General features: G+C 42.9%; 1 protein-coding gene across 3 annotated transcripts in view; it reads left to right on the forward strand.

Annotated features, from left to right (window-relative positions):
- The window catches only part of srpx2 (sushi-repeat containing protein X-linked 2), a 70,210-nt gene that overhangs the window by 42,374 nt on the left and 13,739 nt on the right, over positions 1–14,097 (forward strand). For all 3 annotated transcript variants that reach the window (XR_013577326.1, XM_078547066.1, XM_078547067.1), the window contains exons 4-5: positions 11,471–11,647; positions 13,013–13,139. Coding sequence is in view for 2 of the 3 variants with exons in the window: in XM_078547066.1 (XP_078403192.1) it covers positions 11,471–11,647; positions 13,013–13,139 (304 nt within the window). In the remaining variant the exon portion in view is untranslated. The remainder of the gene's footprint in view (positions 1–11,470; positions 11,648–13,012; positions 13,140–14,097) is intronic.

Genomic DNA, 14,097 nt, shown 5'->3' on the forward strand with positions numbered 1-14,097 from the left:
ACAGTGACGTTGGGCGTGCGTCCTGACATCACTGTGTCTCATTTAGATTGTCAGTTCGGCTGCGCGCCCGCCAAACTGTCAAAGGCCTATTAAGGCCATTAAGAAAGTAATTAAAGTTGTTAAGAATGCTGCCCGTCCAACCTTAAGGTTGGCGGGCAGGTGAAGAGCCCAGGCGGCCTTCGCATTTTTCATGAAACCTCATCCATGGGCGGGATGAGGTTTCATGAAGGATTTATTAATTAAATAAAAAGTTTTGAAAAAATTAATGGACATGTCCCAGCTCATGTGGCAGCTTCACATGAGGGGACATGTCCTTAAAAAATTTTTTTCCTTTATTAAATTTTTCAGAACTTAAACACCTCTGTGCCTCAAGGAGATTTCTGTGCTCTTTTGCACGCATGTGTGAAAGAGCGCAGGCCCCTACTCAGGGAACCCCCCCCCCGTCCGCCTCAGCGCTTCCGGGTGTGCCTTAATTGGCCTGCCCATGTAAAATTGCGGCACGCACCAGATCGGGGGTGCTGATCGGGTCCGCGCATGCTCCCGCCCGCCCCCGCACAACACCCCCAATGAGGGGAAGATTCAGCCCATAATTTGAGCAAATTACATATCTCTGCTGATAATTTAGTTCCCTTATGTTTTGCTTCCCCTCCTAGTTCTTTTTTTTATTTTTGGTTCTTTGGTTGTGAGCGTTGTTGGCAAGGCCAGTATTTGTTGCCCATCCCTTACTGCCATTGAGAAGGTGCTGCCTTCTTGAACGATTGTGATCCATCCGGTGTTATTAGGAAGGGAGTTCCAGGATTTTGAAGGAATGGCAATTTAGTTCCAAGTCAGGATGGTGTGTGACTTGGAGGGGAACTTGCAGGTGGTTGTGTTTCCATACACCTCCTGCCCTTGCCATTCTTGTTGGTAGATGTTGTGGGTTTAGAAGTAGTGTTGAAAGACCCTTGGTGAGTTTCTGCAGTGTATCTTGTATATGATACACACTGCTGCTGCTGTGCACCAGTGGTAGAGCGATTGAATGTTTAAGTGGTGGATGGTGTGCCTATCAAGCAGCTGCTTTGTCCTGGATTGTGTTGAGCTTCTTGAGTGTTTTTGGAACTGCACTCAATGTCCTGAGGGTGAGATGATTGGCCTTCAACAACCAAAACATCTTCCTTTGTGCTAAGTATAACTCCAACCAATGAGGAATTTTCCCCCTGATTCCCATTGACTTCAATTTTGCCAGGGCTCCTTGATGCCACACTCGACCAAATGATGCCTTGAAGCCAAGAGCACTCACTCTCACTGCACCTCAGGATTCAACCCTGTTGCCCATATTTGGACCAAGGCCATAATGGGGTCTCTGGAGCAGAGTGGCCCTGGCGGAACCTAAATTGAGCACCCCTGAGCAGTTTATTGCTGAGTAAGTGCCGCCTGATAGCGCTGTCAAAGACACCTTCCATCACTTTGCTGATGACTGAGAGTTGATTGATGGGGCAGTAATTGGCAGGATTGGATTTGCCCTGCTTTTTGTGGGCAGGTCATACCTGGGAATTTTCAATATTATTTTGCCAGCCAGAACTGACCTGGTTTGATCTTCATTCTTTAAGCAAAATCACACATTTAAAAATATAAACAGCAAGGTGGACAGACCAGCAGCTTTGGCGATACAGTTGCCTCCAGCAAGCATGACCCAGTAAGAGAAGAAATCAGTCAAATTTTCTGTTCCTACTCACTATCTAATGACCCCTGCTGGATATGCATGTTTGTTGATGTCAGGAAAGGCATGTGTTTAACTGTCATGCTTTCTATAGGTGAATAATCTGTTGGCACCTACTGTCCTGGTTCACACACATGGGGCTGGATTTAATGTTTCTCACTGGGGTGAGGGAGGTGAAATGGAAATGAGGGGTCCACTTGCTCCTGCCCCCACCGTCTCTGCGCAAGCATCAGATGGCCAATTAATGGCCTTCTGGTGGGAAGGAGACAAATCTAAGGAGCAAAGGAAGGCTCGATGCCCAATCGGCATTGTAGGCCGGATCGTCATGTGGCAGAGAGTAAAGCTGTGAACAGGAAATCAGTTGCGGCTAGAATTATTAAGAGCCCTGCTCTCAGAATCAGTTTTATAAATTGAAAACCCAAAAAAGATAAAAGAACATGTCATTAAAACAAAGCAGACAAAAGCTGCCATCTCCCCCAGCAGAACCTGCTGGTACATTCAACGATGGTCCTAGTGACAGGCCTTTTCTTCCCTTCTTGTGCCACCTCAAAATGCAGCGGGCAGTGAAAAATTGTGGCTGATTGTTGTATTAACAAACTTAATAGCTTTTTATTTAGCGCTTTCAAAATGATGGGCGGGTTGCTGATTTCTGTGCCTGCTCGTCTTCATAATTTTGGAGACTGGCATGATGATGTCGTATTGCCAACCCAATGTCATGACATGGCGTGGTGTGGCATGGGGGTGGGGGTGGGGTGAGGGTGGGAAGATCAACCAATTTGCAAACGTTAAATCCGGCCCATGGTTTTAAGGTACAAAGGCCTTTCCCGCAGCCTCACATTCCAAGAAGAAAAGTCAATGCTGCCTGAGGGCAGGGAAGAAAATTGGGAAATTTGGTTTGTCATTGAATGCTGATTCAGGGTTTAAACTTTGTCTCTGTATTCCTTAGCACAAATTATATATAATTTTATAGAACTGTGTATAGTTTTCTTCACAAATTATTACACCACACAGAAATGCATTGCTGATTAGTAGCACGAACTTCAGTCAAAATTGTTGTCCTGGGGCATTTTAAGATTATGCATAAGCTGCTGAGTATGGGAAGCAGGAAAGGACAGGAAGTTTAGAATAAACCCTTTCCAGATTTATTCCCTGCCTTGACCAGACTTCAAATAAAATGGATGCCTGAAGTTTACAGGCACTAGGAATGTGAGGAAGCTTCTTCTATACATCTTGTGTTGATCATATCCCTTGGCACATTTTGTCTCTGTGATGTAGCACTGGTGCCTCTTTTTGTTTAACCCAATAGCCATGAGCTTGGCGAGTTTCATATCATCTGTACGATTTTCACTGAGTGATGGAAGACAGAAGAAAGAAGCAAATTAAAAAAACAAAGGAAATGGAGGGCAGAAAGAAATATTTTGAATAGTAAGAAGGTATCAATGTAGAATCATAAAGCTTGCTTTCCCTTCTCCACGAAAAGATTGAACATGTTTCAGATCTGTGGCTTCTTATCTCCCCATCCTTTTTTTCTGCCTCCATTTGAAAACCATGTAGAGAATTACTTGGTACATTGGTTTCCTCTGTTGGTTTCTGCAGCACTGGGAGAATTATACAACTTCCTACTTCCTCCAATCACTCTTTCTTCTTTCAATCAACAGACTTTCAAAAGTCAAGCTTGGTGTCACCTATCACTACTCAGGACTTATACAGTGCTCTCTTAAGGGTAAAAATTCCAAAGGTGGCATTGGTAAGATGCAAGCACACCATGATGGGGCATGAGCAATATGAGCAGAGTCTAGCAGCATATGCTCACACAGCTGGAATTTGAGAGAACTGCTGCAAGTATTTAAAGGGCTGCAGCAGCCTCTTAAAATGGCGCTGAGTCTAGGAGTAGTTCCTTGTAATGTGATGTTAGTGGAGAGCTTGGCAGAGTAGTCCATGCATCACAGCTGCAGGGCAACCAGACCCTTTAGTGCTTTAGGAGAGTCCCTGCTGCATAAGGTGCCTAGCAGATGAACTGCCCTGTTTGAAATGCAGGTTCTGCTCCCTAAATGAAAACTATGCTTAATGCCTGGGGAAGGTTTTCCAAAAGTGTTAATACAGTATCCAGTGTCCAAAGATCTAGATACAAATGAGCACGGTGATGTCAAATTTGAAGAAAAATGTGTGGCTAACTTGTCCGAAATAAGTCCTATTACCAAGTAGTTGGACCAAGTATACATAGCACAGATTGTTCCTTCTCATCTTTTGACTACTATGTAGTTATGCTGAATGCATCTAATGATTTTGGAGAACCTCACAGTGTTGTACTATAAGGCACACCAATCTTTTGAGGCTTCAGAAACAATGGATTGAGGTCTGTTTGATATAGTGTGATGATTTTGGTCGCTGCATGAGCCTTGTTGTATGTGCGCTCAACTTGTGTCCATGGTTGGTTCAAGGGGATCATAACTGTATCTAAACAACTGTGGGATGTGATTGCCTCAGGGTGAAAGAAATATGACTACTGCCTTAGAAACTTGCATTTACAAATGACAATCAACACCAGACCATCTATCAGCTACATATTGATGGAGTGGATCATCTTTCAGTTCATGTAGAGAAAGGAAGTGCATCCAGCAATGTACGTATCATAAATTACCCTGTGCACTTTGGAGATACCAACAATGCAACAAGATTAGGCAACTGCCACTATTTTTTGGGAAAGTTGGATCCTGCTGAACAATGACTTGCTTGAAATGTCTCTGTACTGAAAAAAAGGCTTTTTTGCAGATGCCCATCTGGTACTCTACAAAAAGGCATAAAAGTTGAACAGAGCGGTGGCCTTTAGTCCCCTGGTGTGGTATACCTGTGGTTAGGATTGTTAGCAGATCTGTTTGCAACAGATAGCACAACAATTCACTGGCTGTTGAACCTGTGCCTTTAAAGGCAGTTTTTATTTGACATTGCCAAGTTGAGACTGCATTGGTAAAGATTGCTACAGTGAGTAAAGGCAGCTTTGGGCTGTGTAATTCTGGTACAATCTGATCTCTCGAGCATCCCTGCTTAGGTTTTTCTCCTCTTCTATCAAATTGAGTATGAGTACAGTACTGAACCTAATTCATTCAAAACCAGCTCCGCTGGGCCTGACAAGTCATTCGCATGCCTGACACCAAACCCCCAAAGGATCTGTTCTACTTGAAACTCAGTCATGGCAGGGGACTTTCAGGAGGACAGTGGAAATACTTTATGGATGTTCTCAAAGCATCCCTGAAAAGATCAAACATCCCAGTCAACTCATAGGAGTTCCTGGCTTGTGACCAACCTAAATATGAGTAGGTGTATGCGGGAAGGCAGCGAACACATCGAGAGGCTTCGTTTGGAGCACACGGAGTCAAAGTCGAGGAATCGGAGAGTGCTCAAACCTCCAAACACCTCATCTTCCCAAACTTCAAGCAGCACCTGCCCCACATGTAGCAGAGTCTGTAGGTTGTGCATTGGACTTATCAGCTATCTCAAAACCCATCAGTCAGGAATGGAAGCAAGTCATCCTCATTCCTGAGGGATAGCTTTAGAAGAGGAAGAAGAAGAAACCTAATGTCTAAGACTATAATGCCTGGTATACAGATCAGGATCTAACTCACCTTTTAAATGCCTAGTTTCAATGGCTTGCTCAACACATAGCAGCCTGTTGCATCATATTCAGTGGTATAATGAGACTATCTCATATCCTGTGCGACAGCAAGGATCACAGGTGGACAACTTGGCCCAATTTGCACATTGTTTTTGAGCAGTGATCGAATAACTTTATTTGATCCTGAATTCTGGGCGCTGCTCTCTTACTTCATGCTTGCTCTTTTCAGCTATAGTGATATCCTGCACTTGGGCCTTGATTCTTCACTTTCTTAATAAAACAAAACTTAGACCTCAAGAACAGTAACCTGTGTCACTCCTTAACTGGATGTAGGGGCCACAGAAATTCCTAACAGACAGACTCTAAGAGGATGACTACCAATCCTGTTTTCCCTCTCCACTCTGTTGCAATGTAGCTGCCCAGTGAGCAGCAAATTTGTGACTGGTTATTTGCCACATTTCACACCTGATTGATCTTTCTACACATTTTCAACAGGAATTTGTCTGATATAAAAAGTGTCATTGAAATATTTATGTTGTTTAAATCCACATAAAGTATTTAAAATTAGCGCCAATAATACCACAAACCCGACACGGGAGAAAGTGCCCCGAATGGTCTAATTTTTGTTCTGGGGGAGTGAGTGTTAACGGGAGTTGGGCACGTCGCCCCTGGAAAGAGTTTGGAGGCAGCCATAGGGGCTACCTGGTGTGGAGGTGGGCTGTCCGAAAGGTCCGCTTTTGTAATCCGGGACTTCAACCCAGATGGGCTTTGGCTGACAAGTGGCAAGTAACATTCGCACAACACAAGGCAATGACCATCTCCATCAAGAGAGAATCTAACCATCGCCTCTTGACGTTCAACGTCACTGAACCACTATCAACATCCTTGGAGTTACCATTGACCAGAATCTGAACTGGACTAGCCATATTAGTACTGAGGCTACAAGAGCAGGTCAGAGGCTCGGAATCCCGCGGGGAGTAACTCACCTCCTGACTCCCCAGAGTCTGTCCACCATCCACAAGGCACAAGTTAGGAGTGTGGTGGAATACTCTCCACTTGTCTGGATGAGTGCAGTTCCAACAACACTCAAAAAGCTAGACATCATCCAGGACAAAGCAGTCCGCTTGATTGGTACCCCTTCCACAAACATTCACTCCCTTCACCACCGGCTCAGAGTGGCAGCAGTATGTACCACCTACAAGGTGCACTGCAGGAACTCACCAAGGGTCCTTATGCAGCATTTTCCAAACCCAAGATCGCTACCATCTAGAGGGACAAAGGCAGCAGATGCATGGGAACACCACCAGTTGCAAGTTCTCCCCCAAGCCACACACCATCCTGACTTGGAAATATATCGCCGTTCCTTCACTGTCGTTGGGTCAAAATCCTGGAATTCCCTCTCTAACCACATGGACTGCAGCGGTTCAAGAAGACAGCTCACTACCACCCTCTCATGGGCAATTAGGGATGGGCAATAAATGCTGGCCTAACCAGTGATGCCCACATCCCATGAATGAGTAAAAAAATGCCAACTTATGCCCCTCTAGTCACCCCATGCCTCCTCATACTCTCCATGCCAACTTTTTCCAATGTCACTTATGCCAACTTAATTGCAACTTATGCCAGCCAATGCCCCCCACCCACTGCACTTTTATCTTACTCCATGCCAACTCACCCATTACCCACTCTGGGCACACCTCAGGACCTAAGCTGAGATGAAATAAAATAAAAGTTCTAAGTGTTTATTACGGGCTTTATTGTTGAAAAAGCTCTCTTATTCATAAAAACCCATTCACCACACTTTACATTCCTTCAGCTACAGTATCCCTATAAAAACAAACATTTGTATTCATAGCCCTACATCAAAGACTTTATGGCACTTGGAGCTGCCAATCAAATTGTGAACTGACAGGCACCCCACTGTGATAATAATAGGTCATGGAATCAGTCATGCAGCACAAATCCTATAAGGCTAGCCCTCAGACCTATGTCAACAGACAGAGTGAAATAGCAAGCACTGATTTTTTAAACTGCCGAATGTTTTCTAAACCATTGAAAGGCCAGGAGATTTAAATGCCTTAACACTTTGACAATTCCAATAAGCTTGACAGTTCCAATGAGTAGAATTTTCCAGACACCCCCATGGTGGGTTTAATGACAGATGGAGGGAACTATGTGGTGGGAGGCGACAAGTCAGTTTCCCACTGGCATAAAATGATGGCAGGAATGTGTGTTGTCGCCCATCATGGCAGGTTGCCATTCTCACCAGAGGCCAGTGTGAAGCTGTTTTGCAGCCCATTAATGGGATGCAGATGAAGGCCTGACCAGAATCGTCCCTGCCTGCCCAATCATCTGCACCGCCAGCGGGTTTTCATGCTGGTCCAGAACATGTCTGGACCAACATGGCTTTCAAATGCCAGACTTACCTGCAAAAAGGCCTGGGACAGCTCGCAGAGATTGGGTGGGAAGATGGAGACCTCCAGTGACCAGACCCTGGAACACCACATGTAGCAGTGGCTGATTGGAGCATCTACCAGGTGGATATTTGAGCTGCAACAGCTTCTAGGAGGTGGATCTTCTATCTTCAGGATTTTACAGGTTGTGGATTTCCTATCTTCAGGATCTTCCAGGAGGTGGATCTTCTATCTTCAGGATCTTATAGAAGATGGATCTTCTATCTTCAAGATCTTCCAGGAAGTGCAGGAGGTGGATCTTCTATCTTGAACAGTGGGTAAATTGATGTCCGGGCGCTGTATAATGGCAGGGCACATGCCATCCAGCTGCCCCACTGTGTAATATGTCAGAAAACTCCCGACTGCAAAATTAATGAGGCCAGCATCGCGCGATTCAGCATGAATTCCCACTGGCCTCCGCCACGGGACTTAGCCCCAGAAGGGAAAGTTCCACCCAATGTGCTTGACAGTTCCAAAGAGATTTAAATGCCTTGACAGCTTGACAGTTCCAATGAGTTTATCCACTTATTACACACATTCTTGTCTAATTTTAACAAACCCAAAGAGAACTTGACATCCACCAAAGGGCACCACACCTCTCCAAAGGTATCCCTTGGCCTCTCCAAAAGGGTGCCCTACCTCTCCAAATAATTCTGGCAGCTTTAAAATGTAAAGCCCACAAGTCATGTTTTGGACATTCCACTAGTGAAAAATGACTCTGTTTGAAGGCAGTTGCATTTTCCAATATACATTTGCCTCTGAACTGTGGGTTTGCAAACCAAACCCACCCCCATTCCACAACCAACCGTACCCCCCCCCTCCACTTGCCTCCCCCCCGGGTGAAAAGTGGGTGCTGGGTTTGGGGGCAGGACTTTCAGAATCAGGTCTCTGGCACCATTTTGGCTAAGCCAGAGAACCTCCCTGACTTTATAAAAATTCAAGCCTTGATCTGCCTCATTGGAGCTGATCTAATGTTGCAATTTTTCATAATACTGAAATACTATTTAAATATCCTCACAAGTGCATTCATATGAGCTCTGTCAGTATTTGACACTTTAGGAGCCTGATAACCTAAATACACACACTACATACCCAATAAAAGAGCATTATACAACTCACAAATGAGTACAAATAACAAGCCTCATAAAATCACCATACCAAATGAGCTGATACTATGTTAAAAAAATTAACCAATGGCAGTCACAAATGGCAGCCTTATTTAATAATAAAAAAAGTGGGAATTGGAAACAATAGAATATAAGTTGAAATAAATAAAATTAAACGATAAAGTGCATGCTGTATTTTCCATTTATATAAGACAAAAAATCTTCCTCATCCCTTTTAGGGGCTAAATGTGTGTGGCGGTGTCTGGGGGATGGAATGGAAAAATCTTCTCAAACTCTCTCAAAATTCCATTCTGGTGAAACAGTTTCTTCAAAGATAGTGAACCTGGAAGTAGCACTGTTTCAGGGTGTTCCTAACAGCTGTTGCTCTGCTCCACTCTTCCAGTGCTGTGATATATAAATAACAAATCTTCTCCCTAGACCCCATCTAACCGTAGAAAAATTCACAAGGATGCATATCAGGACCAGAGCTTTAAAAGCAACATTGGGAGCCAAGATTGAAGTCAGAATGGAGTATTGTCAGTATAATATCATAGTACTGAAATAGGAGATAACAACCAACAGCAATGTGCGGATTGAAATGGTAAAAAAATCAGAGGATTTAAAACTATGTAACACTAACAACAACAAAAAACCTTTATCACAGGGCATTCAACTGTTTTTCATTCACTAAAATCTCTGATATTAGGGCTTGTTCGATGGTATAAACTTAACCATTCTGTTCCCTGCCCTTTTTCCTTTTATTGCCCCAAATTGCATGGAATTAATTCCCATCCTCTCACATGTTCCAGTTGAACCACAGAAGATGCAGCATGTCTGCATTCACTTCCTTTCATGTTGTTTTCTGGGCTTCTAATTACTCCTCCTGCATGAGACAATGCCCCGGATTTTGCTGTGAATAGTAAAGGAACTGTGTTTACTGTTCGCATACATTTATCCAGAGACTTTTTTGGAGCTCGTCAGTGGCGATTTCTAGTTTCTGGCACCTAGTCCACTACAACGACATCTTCCAGGATATGTGGCGTCTGTGAGCAGGACAAGCCGCAGGGAGGCTCTTTAACGAATCAGATTGAAGAATCCTCACCGAGCCACATAGACTGGAAAGCAGGAAATAGAAAAAAGCACAAAATATAAATCATATTTAAATTATTGTACAAGACACAAAATAAAGATTGGGTTATATACATGGGATTAAGGGAGAGACACGAATCAGACAAACAAAAATGATATATTTTTAAAACTGAAACATTAATTTTGTTTGAGAATGAGACTCCACACTTGTGGAATTAAATGTCCCTGGCTGGAAAGGTTGTGCAGTAATCATCACTTATGTCATTTAAAAACTCATTCACTCCTGCTTGTGTAAAACCTAACCTTTTAATCTTGTTTGTAGTATGACAACACTACATAATTACCCTGGGTTCACACAATTTGCATTCACCTCTATGCATATTCAGCAGCAAAGGTGAAAACACTGACAGCAACTTCCAGATTCCTGCTTTGAACTACACATGTACAGCTGCCAGAAGTTGATGTCGGAATTACCCAAGCACTGACTGCCTTGCCATTTTGCCACAGCATATTTATGGTCCTTCTTTCAATTTATTAAGCTGTGTTTATGCCTGAGTATCGTCACCTCTATACTAAAGAGAACAAATGCTAGTTAGGCAGCTATATCCCTAAATATCATTGTTCTGTCCATAAGTCATAGATAAACATAAAATCAAATACGTCACTTTAACTCTTTCTGTTCCCACTCTGACCTCCCCATTTTTGTGCTGTGCTCAAGGTGGTAATCTATATTGCCTCTGTATTGAACAGATTCTGACTAATGTGCTGTGCATTCCTTCCATTTTCTGTTTTTGTTTTATAATTTATAGCATTTGAAGATTTTTTTCTTTTTCCTTCCATCAGTTACACCTACCTACTGTCAGAAGCCTAAATCCTATAGTTACTAGGCAGCGTGCTAGAAAATATAGTGCCTGTTCGTTATATTATACTAGCCATACACAGTGAGACTTATGAGTTTCTTTGAAACTGAAAACTTTACAGTGCATGTTTAGGCTGATTTGCCATACCTGACACAGTTGCGGCGATGTTCTATGTTTCAGGGGTAGCCAAAGTGTACAGTGTGCATTCTGAGTATAACCTGACCAGTGCAACTGAGCAATTTTGAAGTGTATTACCCTCAGAAGCAGGATTTGTGTATCAAGGTTGGCATGATCACCAAATTAATAAATCTAGGTTTGATGCCAGTTTCTTTACCTCAAGATCCAGCTTAGCCTGTATGGTGGCATTACTGATAAATGGATGCATAAATAATTATTTGATTTTTTGGCATTATTTCATGTAATCATGATTCAAAAAAAGGGAGTGTTCATAAATGTTATGCATTTATGTAAACTATTCTGCTGCATTGACACTGTAAGCAGAATGAACTGGATCAGAAACTCCTCAAATTCACAAAGCAGGTGTAAGTTTGAGTTAATTTTATGTACAGTGTAACTGGGGTAAATTGTCACTGTTCAACACCAGAGTATTGGTAATCCAATTACATTGCTCATGCCTATTTCCTTCCCAGAGGTGCGTTGTCATACACTTCCGGCATTTCCATATGGATCGTATGTGTGCTCCAAGGGGACACGTATGGATTCCAAGTGTGAGTACATATGTGAGCAAGGATACCAACTGGAAGGAGACAGGACAAGAGCGTGCCTGGAGAATGGCCAGTGGAGTGGGAGTGAACCTTTATGTGTAGGTAAATTGGACTGGAACCCACTTGGTTTTGTAATTATTAAATTCTTGGAGCTTATAAAAAGAGAAAAGAAAAGAATTTACTTTCTGATAGGATCATCTGGCCCTATGCTTCAAACACAGTTCCTCAACATCCTTCTGTACATTTACTGTTCAAACACATTTTAATTAGAAGCATGCTGTAAAAATGTTGCTGCCAAAAAATACCAAAAATTCAATGAAGTTTCCAAGAGCTGATGTTTCCCTCTAACCAAAACATTTCTGCAGCCATGTTGTGTGGTTTTAATATTTCCTCCTTGCATTTGGAGTTTCTCACTGGTATTATTTCAGAAATATGTGTTGGTCAGAAATTGCTGTTGGAGGTGTTAGCAGATGAATGCTTTATTTATTTGCATGATATTCCTTTGTCTGCTATTTTATGGTAGGCGTCAACATATTTCAAATTAATTAGTTAATATTTCTATCAAAATTGAAATATAAAAGGGATTAATACATTCAGTAATATCTTTTTATTAACCAATGTCAACATCAAATAATCTCAAATCAAATATTAAATGGGCAGGTGCTGAGTAAGTTTTCTCATTCTGCCCTGTCAGCATGCCTTAACAGACTGGTGCAAATTTTCCTAAATTTAATCCATACCATTTTGTACCCTCTTAGAGTGAACAGAGTTGTTTTGGTGATCCTGTCTCCACTGGGACCTAGGTTGAAGTTGGCCAAACTAATTTAACATTGAACCAGAATCTGTTCAAAGATGAAAGAACCAGCTGTGCCAGCCGGTCTCTAAAAGTAGATCTTTTATTAATTGCCCCAAGGTGGTTTCATCACAAAGCCTACCTATCAGATGCCATAAATTGACCTATTAGAAACAAAATTGACTTGATCTTCTCAATCCAGTACATACATATTTAAGAAATACTGTATGTAACTGATCCACATACACCTGAAAGATTCCTGGCTTGATCCATGGCCTGTGCTAAGTGCTCTCAGCCATATAATGATGGAGTTGTTACAGTTGACATCAGTGTTCCTGGGTTAGTGAAGCAAAAAGTCAGCTGAGTTTTAAACTCCAGATCACTATCGAGTTTTATACTCCAGATTGTTATCCAGTTAGGCCCTAAACTAAACTTGCATGTGGAATCTGTCACGTTAGAACAGGATCAGTGCTATCTGTGATGCTCCCCTCCATTCACACATTATTTAATCAAGATCCACACATGAGAAATGAATGCATGGATATGTGGCTCTAGAACTGCTGGTACATGTAAAACAACACCCAGCATCGGTGACTGCCTTCAGGATGGTTGGGACGCGGGCAAACAATTAGAATGCAAAAGAATATTAATTAACCATTTCTTGATTTTAATAGATTATGAACCTCCAAGGATAAAGTGCCCAGGGTCCAGGGAGAAGGTGGCTGAACCAGGGCAGCTGACTACGCGAGTATATTGGGACTCACCACGTGTAAAAGATGTGGCTGATAAACACAGCACAAAGTTCGTGTGAAAGATCAGACCTAATTTGTAGTGTTTTTCATTGTATTTCTATAACTGGTTAATCTTGGGAAGTCAAACCTAAATGTGGTATTCAAGCAGTGTTCAAGGAAAAAGCGGGTAATTAGGTCTTTATGGCGATGGGCATCAAGGGAGGAGAGTATTGGGGGGGGGGATGGGCGGAGGGATAGGAGAGGAAGATGGGAAGAGAAGGAGGATGAGGGAAGATGAATTGGGGGAGAGGGAGAGAAAGGAGTGAGGGAGAAGAGAAGGAGGGGGATAGATGATTACTGAGAGGAGAGTAGTAGTTTGCTGGGTCCATTTTGAAGCTCCATGGAGGATGGAAGAGCAATGGGTCAGCAACACTGCTCAGTGGAGAGACTTGGGTGGGTGAAGGAAGCCTTATTATTCATTGTCCTGCTCGGTAGCAAAGCGGTTGAGGGGTGGTTGCGGTGGGGGGGGGGGGGGGGGGTGGGGGGTGGGGGGGTGAAGTGTTGCTCATTGGGGTGGCAGAGAGGCCTAAAAAGCTGAACAATGTGATGATGGCAGTGGCATTGCAGAAATGCAAGTTGTAGGCAGGTGCATGGAGGATTCAGCTCTTCTCATTAAGGCGAAATGGGAATAATCTTTGGGTGAGGAGAAGCAGGTGATCGTTGCATGGGGATCAGATCTTTGGATGTAGGGAATCAAGAATTGTGGACCAACCAGACTGGTATAGCCTTGGGGAGTATGTTGCTGTTGGTTGTAAGTCATAGGGCTATCAACCTTTCAGGATGGTTGCAGAGTTGCCAGGAATTAAAGATTAATCTTTCAGACACTGCTCTGAGCAACTCAAGAGAAAAACTCGGAGCATTAAAAAAAATTCTTGGTTTTTTTTGCTTTTCTGGAAGTGGGAAGGGCACGTGGGTGGACCAGAGCATTTGGTGAGCCCATGAGTTTATCTTTACATAATAAACTGTAT

The sequence above is a fragment of the Cetorhinus maximus genome, chromosome 8, assembly GCF_964194155.1.
Source record: "Cetorhinus maximus chromosome 8, sCetMax3.hap1.1, whole genome shotgun sequence".
Taxonomy (NCBI): Eukaryota; Metazoa; Chordata; class Chondrichthyes; order Lamniformes; family Cetorhinidae; genus Cetorhinus; species Cetorhinus maximus.